General features: G+C 48.5%; 2 protein-coding genes across 2 annotated transcripts; both read left to right on the top strand.

Annotated features, from left to right (window-relative positions):
* Nucleotides 1–7,849: 7,849 nt before the first annotated feature.
* F5891DRAFT_957175 (uncharacterized protein) lies at nucleotides 7,850–8,940 on the top strand (the record flags this gene model as incomplete). The annotated part of the gene is made up of 2 exons (XM_041375464.1): nucleotides 7,850–8,609; nucleotides 8,666–8,940. Coding segments are annotated over 2 exons (1,035 nt in total), but the record flags the coding sequence as incomplete, so codon positions are not given.
* A 171-nt stretch (nucleotides 8,941–9,111) lies between these two features.
* Nucleotides 9,112–9,926, top strand: F5891DRAFT_1191974 (uncharacterized protein; the record flags this gene model as incomplete). Its single annotated transcript, XM_041367538.1, has 3 exons — nucleotides 9,112–9,327; nucleotides 9,382–9,678; nucleotides 9,726–9,926. 3 exons carry the CDS (start codon nucleotides 9,112–9,114, stop codon nucleotides 9,924–9,926), a joined length of 714 nt encoding a protein of 237 aa, XP_041223077.1.
* Between the last annotated feature and the right edge of the window lie 4,427 nt (nucleotides 9,927–14,353).

The raw sequence follows: 14,353 nt of genomic DNA, 5'->3' as shown, positions 1-14,353 counted from the left end.
TTTGAGTACTCACTGGGCCGGGAATGGTGATATCAAATGTGGTAGTGGCCGGCGGGTCACCATCCAAAGCACTGGAAGTATCATTGGAGGACTCCTCCTCAACTTCCGGACGCCTGCCGGAGGTTGCCTGACAGATTGTTAATACACATGAGTTTCTGGAAAACTTCTAGGACTTACCCGAGCCTCTGGACGGCTGATGGGAGATTTCTAATGTAATGGGAATGAGTGGGAATTATACATGGGAGGTCTGGACATGTCCAAACGACTCACCGTAACCTCCGGACGACTGCTGGCAGTCAGCTGTGGACACATGAGCATATATTTAAAGTCCAAACGAAAAATGCAAACTTACCGAAGCAGGCCCAAATGATTGCTTCTTGGGGGAACCGGGTGACCAAGGCGACTGGGGCTTCCTTACCACAATGGTGCGCTGGGGAAGGACGACCTCTGGCACTCCACGCGAAATCGGCTGCAACAAATTGAGAGCATGTCAGAAATCAGCCAGAACACATACCTGAACAATTGGGTCCTCATCATCTTCCGACTCCACAAACGGCTTCGACTTGGGGAGTTGAGTTGACTTGACACGCTTGCGAGCCTTCAGTGCCGACTTTGGAGGTTGGGAGGAGTGTCCCGAAATCATTGGAGACTTCCTCTTGTTGCTCCCCCCAACTTCCGGCGACAGGTCGACGGAGGTGGCCTTACCTTTTCCTTTGTCCCGGACCTCGGGGGTCGTCTTGCCGGAAGGTCCGGCGACGACCGGAGGTGAGGGAATGACGGGGGTGGGGGAAGGGACAAGTGCAGGTGAAGGGACAGGTGGAGACGGAAGGTTGAGAGTGAGTGGGCCAGTGGAAACGTTAGGGACAACAGGGAGATCACAGGAATTGTCACCCAATGCCTCCTGTCATATCCCATATTCCGGACCTACATCCGATAATATTCCCACGCCTCATCCGGACCTTTGGATATCCTATCCATGTCTGCAGTCCTCTATCCATCCGGATCCCTGCACCTCCGCACATCCACATCCAGATCCCTTTACCTTCGCAGCTAGCCTGCATCGTTCACCCTTGTCCCATTGCCCTAATATTATATCTTGCATATCCACGCATCTCATCCGGACCACATCCGATCCGGTCCGATCCGATCCTATCCGACATATAGATACATTTCCTATCCGATATACAATAAGCTTCGTAATTCATTTCCTGTGCATATAACGTTAACACAGCCTATCCGGTATTCCTTGTTACCGGTACCTCGGTTATATCTATTACCGGTATGCTTACTGATCTGTTAACCTATGTTCATTTCCGACTCGCGTTTGTCAACCTTTGCATATGCTTCATACATAGCCTCGGACTCTGCTTATTGATCCTTCCGTTATTTCTGTTAGTATATAAACTCGTGTATATGTCTTGTAGTACCTCAGTCTGAATATCATATTAGTCCTCGCACTAGTCTTCACTCTAAGTCCTCATATCAGTTCTAGTCTTCCAACTTAATTGAGATCCATCTCAGGCCTAGGGAGTTTCTCCCTAGGCCAGAGCTCCGCTCCTCCACTCATCCAAAGTTCCGGAAGTTCGTCCGGAACTTTCCCGTGGTCCTCCGGACCTATTCTGCTTTGGACTTTGTCCTTGCAGCCTTTCCTCTGTTTGCTTCTACTCAGGACAAGTCCCGAGTAGCCATTATACATATCCGTATCAGGACGAAACCTCATCGTAATTTCCGGAAGTTCCTCCAGAACTTTCCCGCACTCATCCGGAAGTTACTTGCACCCATCCGGAAAGTCCTTCCGAAGTTTCCTGTGCCTTCGGATGTCCTTCGGACGTCTTCGGACTTTCCTCAGACACCAATCTGAAATTAAGGGCACATACTCGGGTAAGGGGCGCAGCGCACGAGCTGAAGCCAAGCCCCTCAGAATCAGTCCTACCCTTTGTGCATGGTCTTAACACCTCCCAGGCACGGACTTGCTTGCGCCAGGCGTGTCTAGCCACCCGGGGGTCATCGTGGCCAATGCTGTGCCAGTTGGGCAAAGCCCGGGGAGTCATGGAACGCACCCTCATCAGCTCCTTAGAGCAGGACGCCACAATTCCAGGGATGTACTCCCCTTTCTCATGGGCCCGGATGATGTCAGCCTACCCAGACATTAGAAACATTAATGTTACACTAATTTAATAAGTTCAACATACCAAAAGAGTGGTGACCTGCTTTGTTAGAACAAGGTGGACGTCCACTGAGCCGGCCGGGATGTGCCGGGCGCCAGCAATGATGCCCACAAGTTGAGCAGTGGATGCCTTGAGGTTGGCCAATGAAGATTGAACTTGAGTAGACATTTGGATGGAGTTGACAGATGTGAAAATGTTGAAAGCAGGGTGAAATCTGTTATCAATAGAATGAAGTTTCAAAGAAACAATACATTTGAAGGACAATGTTGAAAATTCGTTGATTGTTTGTGTTTGTTTGGTCATCGTTCAACTTTCGGCAATCGCCGGCCATGTGTTGAACTTCGACGTTATCAGTTATCAATCAGTTCATCAGTGCATCAGCTCATCAGATATCATGAGCTCTCAACCTGGGGTCAGATTTCATGACCCTCCGGTCACTGAATTTACTTCAATGGATGTGGATGAGTCCTCCCAGTCCCGGATGTCCCTTGGTATGTTTTGTTTTTTCTGATTTCAGTCAATTGATCTGACATGGTTCAGATCCATTAGATGATATATACCTTGGGCCGGATGATGAGTTAGACTCTGATTCTGGATCGTCCGGTGGTTTGGATGTGTTGAATGTGATTCCCGGTATGTTTTCCAATTCAAATTTACATATTTTACATGTGCAAATTCATCACATATCTCCAGATCCATCATCTCCAGCTCTGGCGGATGGACTGGCCCTGTACGATGACCTGGACTTATATCTTGGTCCGGAGGATACCTTGATTTCGTCTGATGATGCTCCGGTTATACCCGATTTTCCTATGGCTGGTGAGATTACTCTTTCAATCCCATGGTCACCTTTCATGGCATTTCCCCAGTGAATGAATCAACTCCGGAGCCCGATCCGGCCACTCCGGGTGTACCAGGTGCACCCATACCTTGTAGGTATATTCATATCATTTCATGTGCTTTACTCATGCTATCTTCTAAGCTATGTCAGAAGCTCCCGAACGTCAATCGCCTGAGCCGGAACTCAACAATGAAGCCCTGCGTGCCATGGTTCGGGAGTTCATGCCAATCGGATCTTATGATCAAGCTGAAAGTAAGTATACAACAGTTGATTATTTATCTCTGCTAATATCCTGCAAGTTCAATCAATTGTAGATTGCCTGGGAGATTACTAACAGTGTCATGGAAATCTTCCTGCCCCTACAGTAGCCCAAATTCTTGAGGCTGACAGACCATTCAGGATGGCATGGGCTGAAACATGCGACAAGCTGGCATTTGCAACTTACTCTGGGTCGTCCTCGTGGATGGTTCAACAGTGACTCGAGTGCCCCTCCTCCTTTTCTGTGCTGGTGGTGTGATACTCTCTTCCATTTCGACATCATCTCTAACCTTGCCCGTCGCGTTGTCAGTTAACCCAGCGAGGAGGTCTCCCAATCGTGATGTCAGTAATGCACCTTTTTTGGCCGGCTTGGCTGGGTGAGGCTTTGGAATTGGACGTGGGACTGCCGGCCCTCTGGGTGTAGGACCTCCCGTCCTGGGCTTCTTCAGCGGAGGTCTCCCGTCAGCCAGGTCATCATCCACATTATGCTCCGTATGATGAGTGGCACTCTCCTTATCACTCTCAGCTTCTGTCGATGACTCCCGAGGCCTTCGGATGGTAACCCTCTGTTGCCTTCTCACTATACGAGTCTGAGGAGAGGGCGAGTTGCCATATATGACAGATGGTACCATGTCCCCATCTTTGTTCTTCCATGCTTTGAACAGAAATGTGGGCCCTTCGCCTGTTTCTTGCCGAGCGAGCCAAAACTGGAGCAAGGTAGTGGTGTCCCAAATTTGCAGCTTCGAAGGTTCCTTCAAGTCAACATCCGCCGGAAGATACGTCTGGGCCACGAAGTCATCCTGACTATGTACAATGGCACTCCATGGCACAACCGCCTTGTCCTTCCCGGAGCATATCCCTTTGTCCATGCATTGAACAATTTGTCAGGTGATGCGACGACAAACTCACGATAGTGCGATGTAAGAAAGGCCCTTACTATGGCCTTCTTCTCCTCAAGTTTGGTGTCAGTGATGTCTGGAAGGAGTGGCATACCCTCCCCGTCCATTTTGAGTTCGAAGGCTGGTTTTCAAATTCGTTTTTGACCTCCCTTGACCTGACGTCCTCCATCCCGTGCCCCGGCGCCTATCATTGTGATGCTCAATATGTTCAATCTGGTATACATGGTTCACACACTCACCGAACTGTTCCTGCGCGTACTCCTGCCACACTGGCTCAATGTCCTCCCAGTCCTTCATCTTCATGAAGCTGTCCCCATCTCCTAAGGCCTCATTATCATCATGCCTGCATGAATATTTTGAGACAAAAGATCTCCGTCAATGGATAAATGTACTCACATCCCAAACAGCACCTCGCCCTTTTCATTCTTCCAAGCCGATATCACAAACACTCTCATCCCACATTGCCTCCACATCTCGTTCGAAAAGTGCTCCATATATGCCGGACCCTTCTTACGAGCCACTTGTGCTTGTATCTCCGGAGGCGGACAGTTGTTGGACCACTCTTCGGCTGTTTCTTTAGCCTTCTCCAACTCGTCGTCGTCCAATTCAGCCATGACTCTCTTCACCGCCACCTGATAATGTTTGAACATACCAGGATCTCCTGGCTTTACCCCGGACTCGTCCTCAATCCTCTTCAGCACCTCTTCACGTTTTTGCTGGTAGACCACCATCCTGGGAGTCCATTTCCTCCCATACTTGATCATGTCCTTCCTTTCCTTCTTTTTCTTGTTGTTGAACAACCAAGTCTTGTACACCTAAGAGTTGATGAAAGAATGTGACGTTAAAAATTTAGTTTTTCAACGCAACAAAGAAGCCTCACCTGCTTCCTCTTTTTCCATTGTTTTTGGTCCAACTTCGGAGCAAACAACCTGGCCGCCCTTGCTATGGCAGTGAAAATCGCTTGCTTCTCACTCCTTTTGGCAGCAGTCCACTCAGGAAGGTAGTTCTTCAACTCCAAAATCTCCTTGTCCGTGAGCTTCTGAGACTGTGGTTGACACATCCTGTGTCTTCCGGAAGTCGTGTTGGTGGAATGACCTGTTCTTGCCATAGTGAATCAGAATGCAGAAATGGCTAAGGATTTTCAAGGTGAAAGTATTAATGAATTGTGCGAAGTTGAACTTTGAGCAAAGCCTAATGATAGGTTAATCGGCCCATATTGGACCCTGAGCCATTAATGGAAATGAATTTGTAATAAGCCAACAGGACTGCACCGCATCATATTGCAATAACAATTCATTACACCTGAGCTGATGCCTTGCTTGCAACATTAATAAACAAGATGAAGATAGGTAGATGCACCCCAGTGCAAAAATCTCACAGGGTGGAAGCAAGGGGCAGCAAAGGTAGGAAGACTTGGGTCAAGGTCCCACTTGCAAGCATGAGGCGACATGCCTACAGGTCCATGCCTAACTCTCCCCCGGAATCACCAACAATTCAGCCTGTTGAGGCACCACCTCCTTGGGAAGACTTTCCTGACAATACTTACGAGCAGGACCAAGGCTCATTTGAGCCATTGCAACTCCCAAAAACCATGGCAAGTTCATGTACAATGTTGGAGTGTCATTCAAACTATGGCTAAGCATTCAAAATACAGAGTCAAAATGACTACCTCAGGCAATGGCTGCCAAGGCAGGAATCATATCTACATCACCTCCTCGATCGAGAAGCTCCACCCGAAGACAGGAGATGCATCATCTGCCAACAGGATGGGGTGTACAAATGTCAAGATTGTCTTGGCGAGCCACTTTATTGCACGGGCTGTTGCAGGAGTCAACATCGTAGCAATCCTTTCCACTGGATCAGTCAATGGAATGGGCGATTCTTCGAGCGGAGTTGTCTAGCTCATGTGGGACTCATTATATACCTTGGCCATGATGGCAAACAATGTCCGGCGGTCACTGATCGGTGGAATTTGTTTGAAGAAGATGAACCCGAAGACCTGCTTGAGCCTGAAGATCTGCCATTTGTGTCCGGACCCGAGTTCCAGCCAAAGGAAAACACCATGGTCATCGTGGACAAGTCCGGAGTTCATCGCCTGGAGGTTCGATGCTGTGAATGTCCGAATGCCATGAGTCCGGACATTCAAATGTTTCGACACGGATTTTTCCCTGCATCTTTTAACAGGCCAAAGACTGTGTTCACCTTCAGAGTGCTCAATGATTTTCTACTTGACAGCCTTGAATGCGGCACCTCGGCGATGAACTATTACAGCAAGCTCCGGCGAATGACCTCCAGCATGTTTCCACACCTTGTTCCAGTAATGCCTTACCCTCATGATCTACTGGACATCATACTGACAAAGCACATTGCAAGGACCGATACAGAGAGCTCATGAGGGTCGCTCGACAGTGGAGGCAGTTGAAGACAATGAAATGGCATGGCTTCGGCCATTGTTCTGATAACCCGAGCACAGGAGAACTTGCATTATTTTGCCCGGCATGTCCTCAGCCTGGGATTAATGTGCTGTTGTCAGAGGATGAATCTCTTGATGAGTGAGTCCTATTCTCAACCTATGTGGCCTCCATAATAATACTAGGGATCCAAGCTGGAAATACACCCGGTCATTTGTGATGGACGGAAATTTCAAAGCCGAACATCTGCATCCCATTAAGCCATTCGATGAAGTTTGGCTGTCCGATGGGCTTGGATTCATGGTGGGAAAGGACAGGTATAAAATGCACCTGGCAGAGGCTGCTGACACAGTGGAAAAATCAAGCTGCAACAATCACCGGGCAGTAAATCAAGCTAATGCTGCTCGGCACAAGCTGGAGTCCACCGGTATCGGGGGAGTTGCCTGTGCCAGACACGGTTGCTTTGTCCCTCACTCCATGGTGGATTTTCAGAAAGGCGAAAGGCAAGCCACATCCACCATTCCCCATTCACGAGTTAACCATGGGTCACTTGCAGACAAATGAACATGGACTACGCCCTTTGCGAGGCTTCCCGGCACAACATGGAAGGCATCACCAGGGCTGTCACCTTCTATGATATTAATTGTCAATACAACAAACACTTTCGGGTTCGGGTGGATCGAAGTCGATTTCTAGAAATGGCACCACAACTAACCATCATTCCCGGAATTGGGTTGTGGCACGTTCATGGCCATCAGGACAGCTGCTATGTCCGATATGCTTCTAACTTTATTGAAGGCATTGGTCAGATCAATGGAGAGATCATGGAGACGCTATGGGCATGGCTCAATTTGATCTCCCCTGCTGCTCGGGGAATGTCATCTCCCCACCGAAAGGAATGCCTTGATTATCAGATGAATGACTCCAATTTCTGCAAGATGATTCGCATGAAAAGGACTCTATGCCGGAAATACAAACTGGCTAGGAATGGTATCTTAGAAAGTGGAAAGGCATTCGACAGACTCGATGAAGCAGCACCCTCACATTTGAAGACAGAATGGTTAGCCAGGGAGAGGATAGCTCAGTCAAGCAGATTGAATGATCCTTCAGCCATGCATGAATATGAGATCAATATCAAAAAGGGTACGTTGAGTTCCATTGTCTCCGTCGAGGACTGAATTAATATTGCACTCAGCACCTAGCAAAAAGGAGATCGAGCTTAGATTGTTAGAGGAGGGTAACGCCCGCAATGCAGCACCCTCTTGCAGATCTGTGGCGACATGGATATCAACAGGGTTAGCAATTGAAGAGGCTCAGATTGCATTGCTCATTGAGGTCCGAAGGATCGGAAGAAGATCCACCGAGACACAGAGATTAGACATCGCCCGTCAAAGAGATCGGCTCCAAGGCCAGATAGATGGATTTGCTCGGTCTGCTCTAACACATCTCGGGGAGGGATTTGATGCAGATGATGAACCTGAAGACTTGGACGTAGACATTCTAGATGATCTCGATGATGACCCGGTGGATTTCACAGAGACATCTCACACATGGACAAACTCTCCTGAGCTAACTGTAATCCCATTGCCATCAAACCTGGGGGTTGATAGATGCAGACGATGCATGGCAGAGGATCTGATTCCCCTGGAGATGTCGCTTCGTGAAGGGCAGGCCAATGATGCCCTTCACAATCTCCGCATTTACCTTTGCAACAAGGCCATCCTGTTCCGAACAACCGTTAGGCAGGCCAATTCCCAGGCCTTGAAAACTCGAGCTTGGTCCCAGGTGACGTCGGTGCAGCAGGCAGTCTCCCTCCATGCCAGCATATATACAAAGACAAGGAAGCAAATGATGAAACTTGAGCCGGGGCAAGACCAGCTTCAGAAATACAAACCCCTGCTTCGCGAGCAACTCAAAATCAGCACTGCAGTGGGCGACCCAAATGCCCGAGGTCAACGAAATGAATCTTTGGCTTGGTTTTGGTCTGTTGAAGTCGACCTCAGGGGTCCTGATCAATCGTGGAATGAAGAATGTGAGTTCCCGCTTGCATGTCATATCCCGCAGTTACCTGACTGGACCCATGCCAAGTTTACCGAGTCCATTGGCTGAGGGCAAAGGCACTATGGGATCGATGGAGGGAAGAAATGCTATTGGTCACATTGGAGATGGATTGGACATGTAAGTTCTTTTTGTGGAAAACAACCATATGGGGCGAGCACATGCAGGAATCATTGGAGAAACGACTTCCGGGTCACGGATGCTACGCCGGAAGGCAATCCCACATGTATTCATTGCTGGCACAGGATGCGCAGGCAGCTTTTCAAGACCTACAAAACGTGTTGATAGAGGCTGGAGATGAATGAACATTGTTTTCTCATGAAGTCCCTTTTTCCACATACATAATTGACGCCCGGGAATTGTCCGGGTCAGCCCATGTCGGAGTTTGAATTTCGTATCCATCCATCAGTGATTCTTATCTTCACATCTTGACCATCTTTCACTTGTATTGCCAGCGCCATAGTCCTGTATTAGCCATGTCTGCATCTCATGCATCCACTTCTGGCACTCTGAATCCCGGAAGCCATTACCGACCTCTGAAGCTGAGCCTTGCAACTATTTCCTGCACATTGGCAATGGCTGGATCGCGCGTCCGTGCAATCATCTCTCAATATCGGACGGAAGCTGCCAACAATGGTCTATCTGCTGACCGGATCAAGTATTTTAAAGCCGGGCTGCAATGGGAGATGAATGTATGTCACCACTGCCCTGATGACTTTGTTGGTCAATGCTAAGAATTTGAGCAGACATTTGTCACACCACTCCTGCAGTACTCCACTTCACAGAATATTGTGTCGGTTCTTCCAGTCCCTGTCGCTTATATCCTTAAGTTGTATCCCATGCTGACCTGGAACACGGTTCCGGACGACGTCTTTTCATTCCACCTCCTTTCATTTCATGATGAGCCAATTGCAGGACATCCGTCCCGGATTGTGTTCGCATATACATGTCCATGGTGGATGGGAAACACCACAATCCCTGATCAACCATGGCAGTGGGATGAAATAATGGCTTCCTGCGTCTCTCACTACCAGTATTGGGCGGTAAGATGTCAGCTGAATTACCTTGATTGATGACTTATCTGTTTCAGCTTAATGTTGAGGATGATGCTTTGGTACTTCCAGAGAAGTTGAAAAACATTTCGACTCCACCACTCATGGGACTGAGATTCATCAAAGAACGCATGGAAGCATTGCTGGAGGAGCAAGATCAGGGCATCGAAGCTAAGATGGGAGAGGTGAAGATGTACACTGACATGTTAGAGAAATTGAGGAAAGGCAAAGGAGTGTAGTCCCATTCACTCTTCATTGTATACAAGATGTAACATATTCTATGCATTCAAAAATCTCACATTCGAGTCCCGGACACCCAGGTCCCGAGTCCCGAATTTCGGAGGTCGGGGCTCGGAGACCCGGAGCTCGGCAACTGTGTTGGGTGTCAGGGTATCCAGACCATTGGAGATAGCATGTGTCAGTATTTTGCGTTTCATGGTTTATGTTGTGTGAATATGGAATCAGGGATCAGGGACTCGGTATTCAGAACAGTGTCAAGTCCCAGGTCACGAGCTCCGAGTCCCGAGTACCGAACCCCGAGTCCCGAGTCCCGAATTTCGGAAGTCAGGGTTCGGCGACCCGGAGCTCGGCAACTGTGTTGGGTGTCAGGGTACTCGGAGCATTGGAGATAGCATTTGTCAGTATTTTAAGTTTCATGGTTTATGTTTCGTGATTATGGAATCAGGTGTCAGGGACTCGGTATTCAGAACAGTGTTGAGTCCCAGGTCATGAGCTCCGAGTCCCAAGTCCCAAAACCCACACCCAGCAGTTGCCGAGCTCCGGGTCGCCGAACCCCGACTTCCGAAATTCGGGACTCGGGACTCAGGGTTCGGCACTCGGGACTCGGAGCTCGTGACCTGGGACTTGACACTGTTCTGAATACCGAGTCCCTGATCCCCGATTCCATATTCACCCAACATAAACCATGAAACGCAAAATACTGACACATGCTATCTCCAATGGTCTGGATACCCTGACACCCAACACAGTTGCTGAGCTCCGGGTCTCCGAGCCCCGACCTCCGAAATTCGGGACTCGGGACCTGGGTGTCCGTAACTCGGTATTCAGAACAGTGTCGAGTCCGGAGTCCACAATGTTGGGGTTCAGGGTTTTGTTAAATGTGTATGGCAATAACAAATGTTAATTCGAGCATATTTATACATCTTCCCCCAGTCTCAAATATCACGTGCTGAGGTCCGGGTGTCGGGACTAAGTACCCCGGCACTCAGGACTCCCATATGTCAAGTCCCGAGTTCCAATTATCGAATACCGAGGCTTGCATCCAAATTATTTAGTCCCACATATCACTTGGGAAATGCTCAAAATTGAGTATTGAGGTCCGGATCACAATTGGTACATGGTATTCATTTGTTGGAATGTATATAGGTCACAATGCTTGCTCTTTGTTTGATCTTTCACACGCTGTATGGACCATCCACACTAGCCCATCCACATGATGGAACACCAGCATAAATATGAACAGCATCCCTCATATACCATGCCCAAGCAATCCGATCCCCTTCCACATCATACACTCCATGTCTCACAATCTTTCCGGAAAACGCAATCATACAGCTGGAATTGTACTTGAACTCCAGCTGAAGGTTTGGCATTGTCATCCGAGCATTAGAATAGTCCCCCATGGTGGTGAGAATGTCGAAGCATTCAGCAATGGACATGTGGTCTCGATGATGGGGGGTTTCCCGATTGGAAATAATGGAGAGGGTGTTAAACACGGATGCCCAGTACTGCAGGGCCTCCAGCATCTGTGGCAGATCCTTGCTTACTGCTATATTTCCAAGGTTTGACAAGGTTCTCAACCCTGCCCAGTACTGCTCAGGATGCATGACTCTGAGTGCCGCAGATGCGATGGCTGCTGGCCTTGCAATGGCTTTGAGGATATTCTCGCAGGAAGGTCCCTTCAATGATGCAGATACCTCCAGATTGGACACATTCTTTGGGATTGGTAAGTATGACTGCCGGAATCACCATCTCATCAGATCCTACCTCGTGTCCCTGTTGAAACCATGCCGGAGATAGATTGGTGCATCCGGGAGTTGCTCCAACATCTTCCGAGCCCTGGTTGAACAACCTTTGATTAGTTTGCCAATTGCCATCAGCCCTTACACTTTTTTCGAGGCTTGGAGAGAGCAAATAGGTGGCCTCCCTGATTTCCTTCTGTAGGTTCCATTAATATTCGATATCCATCGAGTAACAATGTATATTACACACCTGGGTGGTGTCTGTCAGGGCATCTGGGAGATACCATGCAATGATGGCACCGGATGCATCAAGAATTATTGCAGGTTCATCGACCAACCTTTTGCCTTCATGGCCAGGAGGACACCTCTCAAGCAACCTCGCCTCTTTATGTTCATTATGCCCGGTGTCCTTCGGGGAGATCAATTTGCTATATCTTGCAATATCCATCTGCATCTGAACTGTCATGCAGGAATTTAAATGATAAAACAAATTTTCCGAATCTGCAGGAAGACCCACTGGGATTTTTAGATGCCTTTATGAGTACATCAGCCAAGCGATCGCACGCCATCACCAGATCAGTGTCTAGGTTGGGGGAAGGTATGACTAGGCCTCCTCCAGTCTTCTCTGCCTTGAATTTCTGTTCAGTATATTCCCCTGCTTCATAAGTCACAGTCAGGGCCCAAGTGCGCCAGATGTTTATGCTATCAGGAGGGGAAGGGGAAGAACCGTTCATGCTGGATGTTAATCTTGGGAAATCAGACGCTGAATGCTGGATGTCCGGACTTTGGTGTTATAGGGGGTGGAGATAGAGAGGATCAGATAAGGGAGCCATGGATAATTTTGGCCGCTGTCAAAGATGTATTATTATCCATTGCTCAATGAAATACTACCTGATTGGAAGTGTGCTGGTCATCAGATATTCATTTGTCGACTCCCGGGTCCCGGTACTCGGAAGTCGGTACGGTTGACCCATATTTGGGTGGTCGGAATTTGGCGTCTCATAGGGCAACACAAGCTTCATACTGCCATATCAGGAGATCACCTGCTGCTCCGGGAACTCGGTAACTGTGATTTATTACCTCCTCTGAGTAAGGTTGACTCGCTGGTCATCAGATATTCATTTGTCGACTCCCGGGTCCCGGAACTCGGAGGTCAGTACGGTTGACCCATATTTGGGTGGTCGGAATTTGGAGTCTCGTAGGGCAACACAAGCTTCGCACAGCCATGTCAGGAGATCACCTGCTGCTCCGGGAACTCGGTAACTTTGATTTATTACCTCCTCTGAGTACGGTTGACTCACATTTTGGTGGTCGGAACTTGGCTTCTCGTAGGGCAACACAAGCTTCGCACCGCGGATTCCACATTCTGCAAGACAACCTAAGCACCATCAGAGGCCATGTCAAGAGAGCACCTGCTGCTCTCTTCAGAAACATCTCAACTTTGGTTGGCCATTTAACACGGAAAGTATTAACTAAATTATGTGTTGAGTTCCGGGTCCTGGAACTCGGAACTCGGAACTCGGTACAGTTGACTCCAATTCTGGTGGTTGGAACTTGGCTTCTCGTAGGGCAACACAAGCTTCGCACCCCGGATTCCACATTCTGCAAGACAACCTGTGCACCATCAAAAAGTATTAACCAACTTATGTGGTGAGTTCCGGGTCCCGGAACTCAGAACTCGGTACAGTTGACTCAAATTCTGGTGGTCGGAACTTGGCGTCTCGTTGGGCAACACAAGATTTGCACTGCCATGTCAGGAGATCACCTGATGCTCCAGGAACTTGGTAACTTTGATTTATTACCTCCTCTGATTTGGTTGATGTACAACTACCTCAGCTCCATCATGTCTACAATTATGATACACATGGGCCCACCCATCTATATTGTATACCACCCTCGGCCCACCCGTCTAATACAACATCCCATACAACACCCTCGGCCCACCGGTCTAATTAATATGCGTCTGGGCCCACCCATATAATACAATATTTTATAATACCCTCGGCCCACCCATCTAATTTAATATGTGTCTGGGCCCACCCGTGAATGTGATAACAAGTACCTACCCATCTATCTCATACACATCTACCTTAATACACCCATCTGCATAATATCCAGCTACCTCGGCCCACCCGTCTACCTAATATTCATTTACATCGGCCCACTCATCTACTCTATATATTCCCTGCATGGGCCCACCCGCCTCCATCGGGAATAATTTGCCTCCCGGCCCATCCGTCATAGTCGAGAATATTTTTATCATGGGCCCATGGTCCGCTGGCCCGTATCATACGGGATATTATGCACGTCCGTTCCCTCGTATTATACGGAGATAGGTCACTGTAGTATGTGGATACTTTTGATGGCACTGAGCCTCGGAAGCTTCGTGCATTCTTCGTCCAATGCGAGCTTCACTTCCAAAGCAAACCCAAAGCCTTCCGTTCCGGACGGGCAAAAGTCAACTTCGCCCAATCCTACCTTAAGGGTATGGCACTCGAGTGGTTCGAACCGGATCTCCTAGCCGACGAGGACGATGATCGTCCGGATTGGATGGATGATTACTCCGCGTTCATGCTTGAACTCCAAACCAATTTCGGACCGCACGATCTGTCCGGAGACGTGGAAATGCAATTGGAGCAACTTCATATGCATGATGGACAACGCATTAATAAATATGTTGTTGA

This window comes from Suillus fuscotomentosus (assembly GCF_016647785.1).
Source record: "Suillus fuscotomentosus strain FC203 chromosome Unknown F5891scaffold_46, whole genome shotgun sequence".
Classification (NCBI taxonomy): domain Eukaryota; kingdom Fungi; phylum Basidiomycota; class Agaricomycetes; order Boletales; family Suillaceae; genus Suillus; species Suillus fuscotomentosus.
Note: the sequence above shows the minus strand (reverse complement) of the source record. Positions and strands in the feature narration are given on the sequence as shown.